The sequence below is a fragment of the Priapulus caudatus genome, unplaced genomic scaffold, assembly GCF_000485595.1.
Source record: "Priapulus caudatus unplaced genomic scaffold, Priapulus_caudatus-5.0.1 Scaffold3, whole genome shotgun sequence".
Taxonomy (NCBI): Eukaryota; Metazoa; Priapulida; class Priapulimorpha; order Priapulimorphida; family Priapulidae; genus Priapulus; species Priapulus caudatus.
The window spans coordinates 1,094,109-1,107,779 of NW_014577064.1; the positions used below are offsets into that span (position 1 = coordinate 1,094,109).

A 13,671-nucleotide genomic window follows, 5' to 3' on the forward strand; every position below is an offset into this window, starting at 1 on the left:
GCCAGCAGTACAGCTACACGAATCCGAAAATACTTCTAAGAAAACACCTAGCCTGATAATTATTAGATGACAAAACTTTTTTTTAGCCTTTCAAGTTCAAGAAGAGGTAGTGTACGTGTCAGCCAATCTGTTACACCTACGTGATCACACTTTAACAGGTTACGGGAATAAAGTGAAAATGCCTCTGGTCATCACTGAGTTGCATGTTGCAGGAACACCTATTCAGAGCTGCCTATAATAGCACAGAATGAAGATAGAATACACATGTATTATATTCCTGGCTACGTGTAGTGAGAACAACGTTTAGCCAAACCACAAGACTCTCCGAAATACACGCATGAAACTTACTTCAGGTGCTCTGATCTTATTTCACATTTAATAGATTTTAGCATTTTATCGTGAGATGGTGACTTTTTCACGTTGAACGCAGTGATAAACTGCACTAGTTATGGCTTCTTGAGCTTATGAAGAAATGGTGGGAAATAAATCAAGTTTAGCCCTCTTCAGGGTCGACAGATGACAACACAATAACACTTCATAGATCAGCAGAAAGTACATTTCATGTGCCTTAAAAGAGGTTATAAAAGCTGCAATACGATTATTGACCCGCTAATGGCTGTCATTTCACCATGACCACCAAGTATGGCCAATGAATTTAGGACAGGATGCGTATTCTCACGGCAATCCTGAATGTATACTGTAAACGCAGTACGCACTATGTACACTGTAGCTCACATCCTTATCCATCTAGCGATATATCTCATCTTACCAATGCTGACTAAGCATTATTAGATGGAATGAAAAGGATAACGTTCACTCCCCTTGCTTCACCTTTCATACGTGGAACACACCATTGACACAATAATTAAATATATACAGTAGCATTACTCGGGGGGGTGCTGATGGTACTGGCGGGAGGGAGTTATACACTGGTACGCAAGTCGGGTGACAATGCACCTTCAATTAACGATTAGATTGACCTAATTTTGCTACTGCTTGCTCTGTGGTACCTGGGAATGCAGCGTGTGTATGCACCGAATATTGCAATAGGTGGGAAATACTGGTGCAGCATGTAATACCCTGTTAATTGGTACCTATACGGTTGAGGACTCTCCGCGGACAGATGAAGCACATTTAGGTATGACCCGAAGAGATGAAGCCTCAGAGTTGCTGCTGACCGCCATTGTAAGCGTAGTCCGCTTTATTGTGCATGATAAGCCTATCCTCAACGAAATAGAAGCTGTCCGACTTGGTCTCGTACGGTCGATCAATCATATCTTGCACTGGAGAACGAGAGAACGAGAAAGAGAAGGTTTCAATATCAATAGAAGCCAGCAAGAATATATCACTATCTTAGCGTGCTCTTATGTTTACAGTTCCGCCATCAGTGGTCGATTGGTCGCTCGCAATCGCACAGACGGTTACACAGCGAAAACATTGTTTGTTTTCAAAATAATATACAGCGCTAGCCAGAAAAGTATATTGTAACGAGGTCTGTGCATTGACGTTACGTTCTCATTGATTTGCTGTAATGGCACCCAGTCTACCTTCGCGTGGCTGCGTCTTGTTGTGCTCGTATATGCATGTTAAGCTTGGGACACACTCTGCGATTTTTCAGGCGATTTAGTCGCCCGACTGAGTCGCCGGCGAATGAGTCGGGCGACTGAGTCGGGCGACTGAGTGGACACATTAGGCGAATATCAGCAAATTCATCGACGATTTTTTTCCCGCTGCAACACTAAAACACTCGCGCCACCTAGATTGAAAGTCACATGATTGAAAATGGCACCGTTTGATTGGCTGATGAATTGTACATTCAGGCAACTCATTCGCCGACCAGGACATACTAGGCGATTGTAGTTGCGCGACTGAAATATTCGCCCGATTTTATCAAACATGTTTGATTCACGCGACTCAGTCGCCCGACTCGAAAATCGGCGCGACTGACTGGACACATTAGGTGATTTTTACCGGCGATTGAGTCGCCCGACTGAGTCGCCGGTGAAAATCGCCTAGTGTGTCCAGGGCTTTATTGCGCGCGTGCACGCATATCTATTGGTTGTTGCACGAGTGCATGCATGTGTGTCGTTATGGGCACGCATACACACGTTGGGCGCATGCATGCACGCGGGTATGTTATTGCGACAGTGCATGCGTGCGTGTTGTGCACGTGGATGCATGCACGTTATTATACACGCGCGTGCATGCGCTCTGCTGTGAGTGCATGTGCATGCATAATTATAATGTGTCGTCGTTTTGTGTGCATGAGCGTGTTGATGTGTGTGTGCGCAGTTGTATGCATGTTGTGTCTCTTCGTGCATGCACGCTGTTGTGTGCCTATTGTGGGAGCGTTCGTACGCAGACAAGGCATGCAGCCATCCGTCAGTACGGTTGCACTGCTTCGTGATGCTCATGTCTACCTACAAAGATCTTAGTTATATCATAGACTAATAAGCAAAACACAACAACAGCCACCACATGGTTATGAATTAGCAAACCTAAACCTATACACAGATATAATACGCTTTATTCTGCTGCGACCGCTGACGCACAGGATCTGAAATTGTGACACATCGAATCAACGAACACTTATAGAGCCGAGCGCACGTACCTGCCACTGCCAGCACGACACCTACAATCAATATATCAACTCAGTCTTAACGGCGAGTCAATGCAGCCAGAATTTCATCGTTTGCAGCAAAGATTCAATGCGAATTAGAGCACAGCTGTGAGCGGACATCACCCCAGTGCCTTCACGCGCTATCGATTGGTTTGCGTGTCATCAGACAGGCTCGACTCCTACAAACGAGGTTACTGCTAGGAATATCCAGGGACATATCGCGTTACTCCTTACTCAGCGTGCCACCACTGAAACACCGTCCAGCAGAGATAACGTCCCGTCAGCGTGCCGTAAGCGCCGCTTTCCCTGTGACCCTCCGTCCTACGCTACCGAAAAAAAACCGTACCGCCGAAAAAAACAAAATACCTGAGCTGTCAGTAACGGTGCAATGCGCGCGCTGCAGGGCATCGTTACGCTAATGAGCGCCCGCAGACGACGCGTGAGGTGGCCGCCGTGATGACGCGCGGACGTGGTCACTGCTACTGCCGCGGCTGCGACCGCGGGGTTGCAGCTAATGGCCATGATGATGGAAGCACAGCAATGGCGAAATCACTGTTCACTCGCTCGCGCAGTCGCACGTCGCAAAAAAGTCGTGTGGCAGAGTACTTTACGATGGCTGGTGGCGCATCGATGGCAGGAAATATCGTTGTGCGAATCCTCGGGTCCAATGTGAAAATTGAGCTCTTGTCAGATTTCTATGAGCTTACAGCTCAGTGCATGAAGCAAATGTTGACTATCCTTAATGGCTAATGCCCTAGAGATGCAACTCTCTGCTGAAAGCTCATGGTTGCAAAAGTTGTCCATAAAACTTGTTTCAATCCACTCAGTACCACTCGGACCATAACAAGTTAGGGTGAACCTACTCACAATACCTGCCAGCAACTGCGCGCACTCTGTTAACTAAATATGAAAGAGGAGTAATGGACGAGAGGCAGCATCCATCCGTTACCTTATCAGAGAGTCTAGACGTCATAGTTACGGCAGCAGGGATAGGCAAGGACTCACTCACCCACGTCAGAGTCTAGCAGTGGGAACTCATATATATGTTCGCACGTGTTTTTGCTGTTCGGGATGCAGAAGCCAAACTCGAAGTCGAAGCTTTTAAGCAACTGCTCCCTGAAGAAGTGTCGCTCGATCATGCGAAACTTGTTGACTGGCTTGTCCCCCACTGTAAACTCCACCCTAAAAGACAGACAGAAAAAATCACCACACACGAAGCAAAACTTTTAGATGTGAAGTGAAGTGTTAGAAGCATCAAGAGATGTTAGAGGTGACACAGTACGTTAGACATGCCATTAAACACTGGACGCGAGTACAAGACTTTTAAAGCTCCTGTGAAATGGTGCCGTTTGATATGGAAGGATAATACCACTATGAGTCAAAAAGCATACATACAACAAAAATATTTTTTTCTAGCAATTAATTTCGTTGAGACATAAATTCATTATGTACTGAGTGTCATTAAAGTAGAGTTGGAAAAATTTTAATATATATAAGAAATAAATGGTAGTTTTACTTAAGGAATAGCAAAATATTTGGATGACTTACTTACTTATGAAATTTCACTAACGACGCCCTTTGAACACTGCTTTTCACTATAAGGATATCATCCTATGATTCCATATCCTGACGAGATACACCATCGTTTCCATATTCAGATATCAGGAGCAATATAGTCAATAATACGGATCTTTTAGGATGTTGACAAGCAATTGTAAGCATTTGTGCGATTTTCCGGCTATCATCAACCCAACCCCCTATAATACGAGACTTAAAAAAGTTCAATGAGATATCGGCTAGTCATGCATCTCACGCGACCGCATGTACAGTGTAATACCATGATGTGATCGCTCGTGCAGCAAACTCGAAAACCATTTGCCAGAGTATCATGTGTGACTCTGTAAGATGCTCTCTAATGCCGACATTACTCACTGCCTATGTGTTCAACGAGCTATATTTAAAAAAAAAGCCGATATTTTGCAATGTGGGCAGTTTCACTCATTTCAGATGGAGTCTTTGAACTGTCCGCCACACCTTATTTATAAAAATTATTATTATAAAAATTATTTATTTTATTTATTTTTATTAGTATTTAATAAAAATCTACATAAGCTTCACAGCCCAGTCGTAATCTGCATGGAACTGTGTCCCTGCAAAAATTACTTCTGTTGAGGTGTTGCGATATTTAGCACATTGCACATTTGCCATAATAATTAGCAGAACAAACTTTGTACTTGTAGCGGTCTTCTACCCAGGCTACAGTGCTATCACAGTAAAGTAGCAGCAGCTTCGTGAATAACTCGTTTAAATAACTTAACTACAAACAAGTTAGTTGAGCATCAGATTACTGTTAAATGAATGATTAATCAATTTAATGTGTCTTCTTCTTCTGGGAGGAGTATGTGACTGTGCATGCAAAGATCGAATTACATCCCCGTGGAGTATGGCGTCCCATCATGCTCTGGAATGACTACTGTTTTTACCGTATAGTTGCTAAACTGATCCATTAAAATCTTGCCAAATGGAACCGTTGTTTCTACTCCTAAACCACATGTACATGACTATTCTTTCTGTGCAGACCTATTTCTTTTACCAAACCTATATTATATATATATATATATATATATATTAGTACAGATTGCATAAGCCTCTCATATTATAAACAATTGTGCCATTTTATGAGAAAAGCATGAAATGTCTAGCCATAGTTAGTATACATGATGTTAATTTCAGCATGGTGGAGCGAAGTCAGATTTGACTTCTAGGACCGTGAGAGGTCAAATCCAAGATGCCGCCAGTCCACAGGGTATTAATGTTCAAACGCGCTTAATTTTGGAACCAAAAGCAGCGTAGAAAACATTTAAGGTGTCGCCGTCCAACTAAATTGGGGATGACCATTTATTTTTTTTGTTTCTGGTGATACCTGGAGATCGCTACAACTCAAAGGACATGCATTTAGGCCAAGGTCAAGCCGTCAAAATTTACCAAAAAATAAGAAATCGGTTGAAATTTGCAAATAACACCAAGAGATGTTAATTTCAAAATAATATTAAGATTCCCATATATTTGATGATCAATTTCAAGTTGCCAGCACTGAACCCTGGCCAGATCCTGTCCTTAGCCTGTTGACCAACACTGTATGCTCGTGCTAAGGAAGTCCAGTGGACCTGGCCAGCCACTTCACGGAGAGGATCACTTGTGATCATGTTCGCGGGTCTACACATCGAAGATGGGCAATGTTTGAAGTCTGCTGGGAGACTGGCTGCGAAGGACAGTGGTTGGGGGGGGACGAACGCCCTTGGTACAGCTGACATTGCAAGTTCCGGGAACAGCAAATTCTTCATACATGCAGGCATTGTTACCATGACACGCCATGTACACCAAGTCACAGCTGCAAGCCTTTATCACTCCTCCAACAAGCTTACAATGAAGACTCGCTACATCTGATGATACTGATGCCCATGCCTACGCAGATAGTCCGGTCTTTTGAGGAGTGGTGCTACAGCCAGTGTCGCACTTTTGACTACTTGGTGACATAAAGCCCTTCATGGGGGCTGTGTTCTCTTGCTGCTGGTTTAATCTGTATGTATATTCTGGTCTTGAATTGTTAACTTCCAGTTCTGTACGTGAAACTCCTGACGCCGATCATGCCCTGGATGTTGTCTAGATCCTAGCCAAGCATGGTCTAGCAGCATTCAAGTCTAGAAACTTCGTGGGTGGTTCACAAAAACCAGCCAACAAGTTTGTCTGCTATGGCACTTGACCAGTTCCATGAGCAAAAACAATGCCAATTGGTGAAAGGTTTCTGGTGGGGCTATAGGACTGACAGGCCAATCCTAGGAGCACTCAGACGCGATGGGATGGTAGCAAGGCCAGAAATGCCAGGATTCAACTACAGGAGCTTGAGGAACAGGCATAAAGCAACGGGTAGGCTGATGACACTGGACACCCTCACCATGACCAGCACCTGGAGTGCAAGCCAGAATTCCTGAAAGAGGTTAAGGCACTGTGACAGTGCTGAAAGAGATGCGAGAAGTCATTTCTAGAGAAATCAGCCAAGATCCTACTAGTCATACACAAGGGACATCATGCGGACACCCAAAGTGTGCCTGAGAAACTGTGAGAAAGATTTGAGGACCCTTGGTGCAGAAGGCAGTACACTAAGTTTGATGACAGAAATGGTTTAGAACAGTGTACCACACCTGTCACACAGGACACTTCCAAAGATACAAGTTGCCACTTTTCAGTTAAGCCACCGGTCAAGATTAAGTCAAACAGAAGCGCCCACAGGCTTGCGCTGAACTGAGAGTGACTGTTGGTCTCTTGTTCCGAGGCTGTACATTCTCCATGTCAATACTCAGATGGAGACATCAAACAATTTTCTTCGTCCAGGAAAACCAGCAGCCCCGCCGAGCTCGCTGTCAACTGGGGAAAAACAATGCGTGTTCGGGGTTAAAGCGAAGCTACTTCGCTGCCTGGAATCAGATCTGCTCGGAACAATAGTTGCCCGGTGCGCTGATGCCCAACAATTTTCGATGCCGATGCAGCCTGTGGCTTTCAAATGCTAAATCCTGCGGACATCGAAGAGCATTTTAAAAGAGTATGCAAAAAGACGTGTTTGCACCATACCATCTCTGCTGCAACTCTAAGAATGCAAGCCGCCATCGACCTTGTCTGGGATGTAAGCCTACCTGCCAGCCTGAAAGCCTCACTCAGACAGAATTAGGGGAAAAGGGCATCAGGAAAAGGGTGTCTCCTTCTACCTGTGGATGCCAAAGAACTGGAAGGACTTCTTTCGAGTCAATCGGAGGAACAAACCCGAAATTATTTGCTTTCCTGTTCACGCGCTGTTCACATTTATCTTGAGCAGAAGGCAAGGACTGTATGCAAAAACAGTGTGTGAGAGTGGGGTCCTGTGCTCTCTGTCGAGTCATCATTGGGGCCGCCTTGCCCATGTTCACAAGAGGAGGCTGACACTTAGGTCTTACTTCTGCATTGTGGCAGATTGCTGTGCAAAGGGTAACCAATACGTACCATTGATTACTGATGTGGTGGCTACTGGCTGTGGCTTCATGCTGCCAAAGATAGCCTCCTGCATGAGCTGTTGGTGGGCCTTTGGTGATTGGCTCAAGCGGGTTCGCGTACTGACTGTTTACAAAATGCTTGCCACAACTTGAATCCAACCACTGCTGTCGTCACTCTCCCAGTCTTTCACGCTTTCACCAAATTTGTGACACTGTAGCTGCATTCGCTGCAGAGGAAAGAAGATGCCTGCGGAAACTTGGAAGTCTTTCCAGAGGTGATGATGCTTTCAGTGAACTTCCTAGCATGCCCGAGGTGAAGTCAGTGAAGGAATCAAATGTTATTGCCTAGAGCGTTTGGTGGGTGCTGCTGTATGAACCGAACAGTGAGAGCCACGAGAGTGAATGGCATTGAGGAAAACAGGCGTCTGTCACAGCAGAGTCTAGAACTCTTAGAGAACAATCTCCACCAGGCCGCACATCAAGCGCTCTTGCTACCAGGCCAACTTTGGAACAAGGCATTGGTCATGGATCCAGAGATTTCCAGAACCATCTGACTGGGGCTGGCAAATGGAAACAATCTGCGGTCATGCCTCTTTTGTGTGACTACCTTCTTCCTAGGCAGGAGCAGCAAAACGTCATGAATGATCCACTGTCGCTGCGTTGTGGAGTTGATAGGTCAGCTCTTGGACGCTGCTCTGATATTGTTGTTCTCAGTGCTCTGTTGCTGTGTCCTGTGATGCTGTTGTTTTACTTTGTGGGTTGGCTGTGTGTGTTCTGCTTCTGTTGTTGAACATTACCGGAATATGATTATGCAATATATTTTATGTGTTATTGACTTTTTGGGAACGGTAATTCAACCTTTTCACCTTGGTCGCTAAGGTCTTGCTTTTGATGTTCTATGCCAATCTCATAGACTATCATAAATGGTCGATCCCAATTAGTGGAATCGGACACCTTAAATTCTTTTTCTATGGCTGTTTGGTTCTAAAATTAATGCAGCTGTTTGAACATTAAGACACGGCGTGGACTGGCGGGCCATTCTTGGATTTGACCTACTCACGCGTCTTCAGAGGTCGCAAAATATCTGACGCCCCACATCTTAAGATAAAACATCATGGTATATACTAACTATGCTAGAAATTTCATGCTTTTCTTGCATAAAATGCAACAATTGTTGCTGGTATCTGCTGCCACTATATAGCCCATCTCAAGCAATCCCAACATGCACTCTGCACTACGACGACAGCAGCCATTTTGAAATGTTCGTACTTTTTATATTCACTCGTTTCTGCAAGTTTTGTGAATGTTCCATTCCAAACACCACACTAGTACCTGAACATATCACGTAACTGACCACGGTTCACTCATTGCTCTATAGCTGAGATCCTATATATGCATCACGAAAACGGACCTACGATTCTGTTATAATATTGAATATTTTTTTTGGTAGTCTATATCGTGTTTTTTTCTAATAGGTCTTTCTTTTTTATTTTTTTCTTTGTCTGTATATATTTTTTGTTATTTAACAAAGCTAAGGGTGGGACGACACTGTCACTGAGCACACATCACACCGGTCAACTTACGTTGCACCTACTGTCCGCAATTTTAGAATTGTGGCGTGAACTGATAGCGAACAAATCGGCCGGCGTTCGGGTCCCAGGTCCCCATCGCCCGAATCCAGTCATCATCTTCATTCTCTGCAAGAAAATGAAACGAATGAGGATTGAAACAGCACTGCTTGGGTCGCAGAAAACAGCCGTCGTGCGAGCACAGGTGATTCGACCAAGTTCACACATTCCCACGACAAGTAAATTTACCTAGCCTACCTGTGGGCGGTGGCTTTGCTATTTTCGCGAAAAGGTACTGTTGTTCTCCAGCTCTTATACCTTGATTTCTCTCTATATATAGTCAATTTATCTATCTCTCTCCTTGTGTATGACATATATAGTAATCTATATGTGTATAGTTGTGGTATGTAGTGGTATATAGTGAGCTGGTGTCAATACTATTTAAATTTTCTCTCTATAATATATATCCTAACATATAACTGCCGTCAATTGTCATGAACTATGTCTATTATAACTGTGATGATATTGGTTGGTTTATGTTAGTGACCCTATAGGGTCTATGTCCCCTGGGGTACTGCCGGAACGTACCCTGGGTACGGTCCAGTATACCTTGGTCACTATTTGATATGGTTAGGGTTAGAGTTAGGGTTAGGGTTAGGGCTGGGGTTAGGGTTCGGGAGTAGGACACTCCCTAGACTCGTTAGTGAAGTAGGCGAGGTACGGTCCGGCATAGTTATATTATGTAGATAGTACCAGGGTACGTTCTGGGCGGTATACCGGACCGTACCCAGGGAGACATATATAGTGGAGACCCTCTCAGCGTGAGTAGCATGAGCATAGCTGGCATTAGCTGCATAGTAGATTTAATATTCAACAAAAATGGTAGGTTTCCGATAAGGGTAGTATGAATATGACTAAACGATTACAAGTGTACAATATTACGCTATATTATAAGCTCTAGTTGGCGCACAATAGTGACGTACAACACTATATACTACTAGAGCTGCCAGGGTCTATGTTTCCCAGGATACTGCCGGAACGTACCCTGGGTACGGTCCGGTATACCGGAACGTACCCTGGTACTATATAATATGACGCTATATCATAAGCTGTAGTTGGTGCACAATAGTGAGAACACTATATATATTACTAGACCAAGCCCATATGCCATAGCTGGAAGAGCCAGTGGCAGTGTATTTAAACAACGCGAATCAGAAGCACAGGCACTCAGACAGTAAACCAATTATAAACGTGGTAGCCACAACAACAAATCAATGAGACCACCTGGTTACTATGGAAACCGATAAAGATACATGCTACTACAGTGTACTATTTGCATACACACCCAGCTTCATTAGTACATGACCAATTAGGGGTGTATTGGCGTTTCACTCTTCACACTGTAATCTCGATCGAATATCAGGTCAGGTGTCTGCCATTGAGAAAGTATTAGTGAAGTGTGCTAGGTGCAGATGTAAAATGAAAACGTGTATATCACTATGCCTGGGTATACTTCGCAAGTGTGCAACACAGTTTTACGTGCAGCGCATGTACAAGAATCGATATTTTAGGTTAAATAATAATATGAGGTACATACATAATTATACATGTAGGCGAAATTGATAGGTTAGTAGCTGACTAGTAGGAATAACATGAACTAATCACTTAAAATTCGAACAACCACAATAGTGCATCCACAAAGTAAATGCAACATTTCAGGCAGGATTTCCAATATACTCAAAATATCACACACTGAAGAGTGCAGGCTAATTCATTTTAGTGTTATGCGTGCCAATCACAGCAGTTTAAACAAGCCGACACTGCCACCACCTACGTGTGGGTTTCAAACACAGCTGTTGACAAATTACTTCTTGCAATTTAATTGTGCTGAAAACTGCCGCCTCCCCGATGTATCATTAACAAGCGGTTGTGTTTTCATGTTCATCAAGTAGTTACGTAGCTGCCCCTGGGAGATTTTTTATTTAGTATAAATTTAATATAACAAGAACAGGTGGTACCATAGATGTGCAAAGGTACAAGTGCACCAGCGCACGTTCACGTTTGTGTATCTCTCTACAGGTTTCGAGTAATGACACGAATGAACCACAAATATAGTAATAATTATTTATCTTTTACACAATTATAACTGCTATATATATGTGTGTTTGCTCGCAAGCGTGCGTGCGTGCGTGCGTGCGTACGTACATAATGCGACGGGTGGTCAACAGGGCCGTAGCCAGAGGTAAATTTTGTAGGAGGCAAATGTTGTGAGTTAAAGAACAAGGAGCGAAGCGAGCCAATAGGGCGTGGGGTATGGGGCCCGCTTAATTTTTTTTTTGAGAAATTTTTCAAGGAGGCATTTGCCTCCTATTGCCTAATGGTAGCTACGGCCCTAGTGGTCAATGTCGTTATTATACAACATTTTATGGATTTACCAGTAAATATATATTTCGAAATATATGAAATTGCCTCGAGGTAAAAAGGTGTTGCATTTGAGAAATGTGTTCATGCACGGCCACACATATATATATATATATCAGTTTTAAATGAATATTTTCCCAGCTGCGCTGCGTTGTTGGCTTGCACTTGCACATCATATGGGAGCGCGTTTCAACATTGACTGGCAGGCAGGTAAAGCCTACAATATCCATCCATGCCGGCTGCAGTACGTACATTCCCTAATGTAATACAGAAGATCAATAACATTGTCTGGGAAACCACCAACCTAGCAGCTTGCTTGTAAAGTCCCACGCAAGATCTGTACGCCACACGAAAGCACTTCATGGTTCTATATATATCAGAAGTAGATAATAGGGAATATATATATAGAGTATAGGGAATAGGAGTAGAACTCCTGATATATATATATATATACCAAGGCAACATATTACATATGTGATACCTACCAGTGTTGAGCATGTGTAATGTAGCTGGCCTAACAAATAAATATAGACACAACCATACACTGGAGATATATACACGCAAATTCACATGATTCCTTCATAAAGCCTATAGCGTGTAATTTCTCAACTGATTGGGGTTTGGCTTATCTCAGGGGAGAAGCCAGTGAATAAACTGATTACACATATCAGCTACATGTATACAACGTTATGTACAGTCATCAGGAATGAGGATGTTTACGCCATTACATACTACCCATCACAAATGTATTATTTATATACTATATCAATGTACATGCGTTTTTTTAAATAACTAGCATGCACAGAATTATAACATTAACTTGATAAGGCTTTATTTTGCACCATATTTAAAATTATGAAACAGGAATTAGATGAAATTGATACAATTGTGCAATATTCAAACGGGACCTAGCCAATGTGAATGTTGTTTGGGAGTAGTGATGTACGTAAACGCGAATGCTCCGGAGATTAGTAATCTAAAACATCCATCAATTATCACGGTAATTGCCGATGCCAATGCTCATTGAGATCTCCACCATACACCATGTATATATGTTTAATTACCCGCAGGCTGCAACACGTGAGAAAATGCATAAACACAGGTTTACAGAACTTTTGAACAAAAACCAGTAATACATGTGTATGTACATTTATAACAAAGATACACAAAGTCTACAAACCTTACCTAACCACCGCAAAAATCGGCGATATACGAGCGGAGCCTACATTATGTATACACTATTCTCAGTAACAATAATAAGTTGGTTTTCTAGAGATACGGCATGATGTTGTATTTTGTAACATTATCAAAGGGCGGACTTAACATCCTGCCCCTCCGATTTCGATCTGCCGTCATTTCAACCCATTGCTCTCTTTCTTCTGGCACCGCTGTCTCGAACTTCGAAGGTACTTCGCAATCACTCATTTGGCTTTTAAAATATTAAAGTGCTGTGTCATCCTCACAATATGCCAATCGACCCGTTACGCTGACACGATCGGGGTCCATAAATCAGTATTTTCAGCTTCAGGCCTGTGACAATTCCAAATGTCTACGATGTACTGAACAGCTACAATGCGTTTTTTTGCCAATATCAATCGTATTTCCAGCTTTCGTTATACTTATAGCACCCAAGACGGACCATTACTCTTCTTTTGAAGCTTGTAGTTTTTTCCAGGCTTTTGTTTGTTTCTCACAAAGACATAGCTACCAACTTTCAATAGCACCGCGACTCTTAATCATTTAGAGTGCGAACTGTCTCTCTAGCCCCTCCTCCGCGTTTCTGGCAACTTCCAGTCTGGTACGTCTGCCGGCAGTTATCACTATCAGTCTGTTTCCGTACACTAAATTCGTTTTTCTTTGCAGTTTCCTGCTACGAGACAGATTATATATAGTACGTCGACTGGCATAATCGAGTCCTGACCGAACAGCACATAGTACGAGATATTTGTGTTATACTAGTAATTAAATAGCGCAACATTTATCCACGCCTCCCAGCTTTAAGCAGTTGCAAGATGGATTGGTTAGCGCGTCCCAATAC

General features: G+C 43.1%; 1 protein-coding gene across 1 annotated transcript; it reads right to left on the reverse strand.

The window, feature by feature from the left end:
* Positions 1 to 348: 348 nt before the first annotated feature.
* Positions 349 to 9,529, reverse strand: LOC106820987 (protein unc-119 homolog B-like). Its single transcript, XM_014825608.1, is given in 5 exon segments — positions 349 to 1,283; positions 3,630 to 3,802; positions 9,228 to 9,252; positions 9,255 to 9,341; positions 9,471 to 9,529. Coding segments are annotated over 4 exon segments (378 nt in total). The 5' UTR covers positions 9,313 to 9,341; positions 9,471 to 9,529; the 3' UTR covers positions 349 to 1,161.
* Positions 9,530 to 13,671: the final 4,142 nt, after the last annotated feature.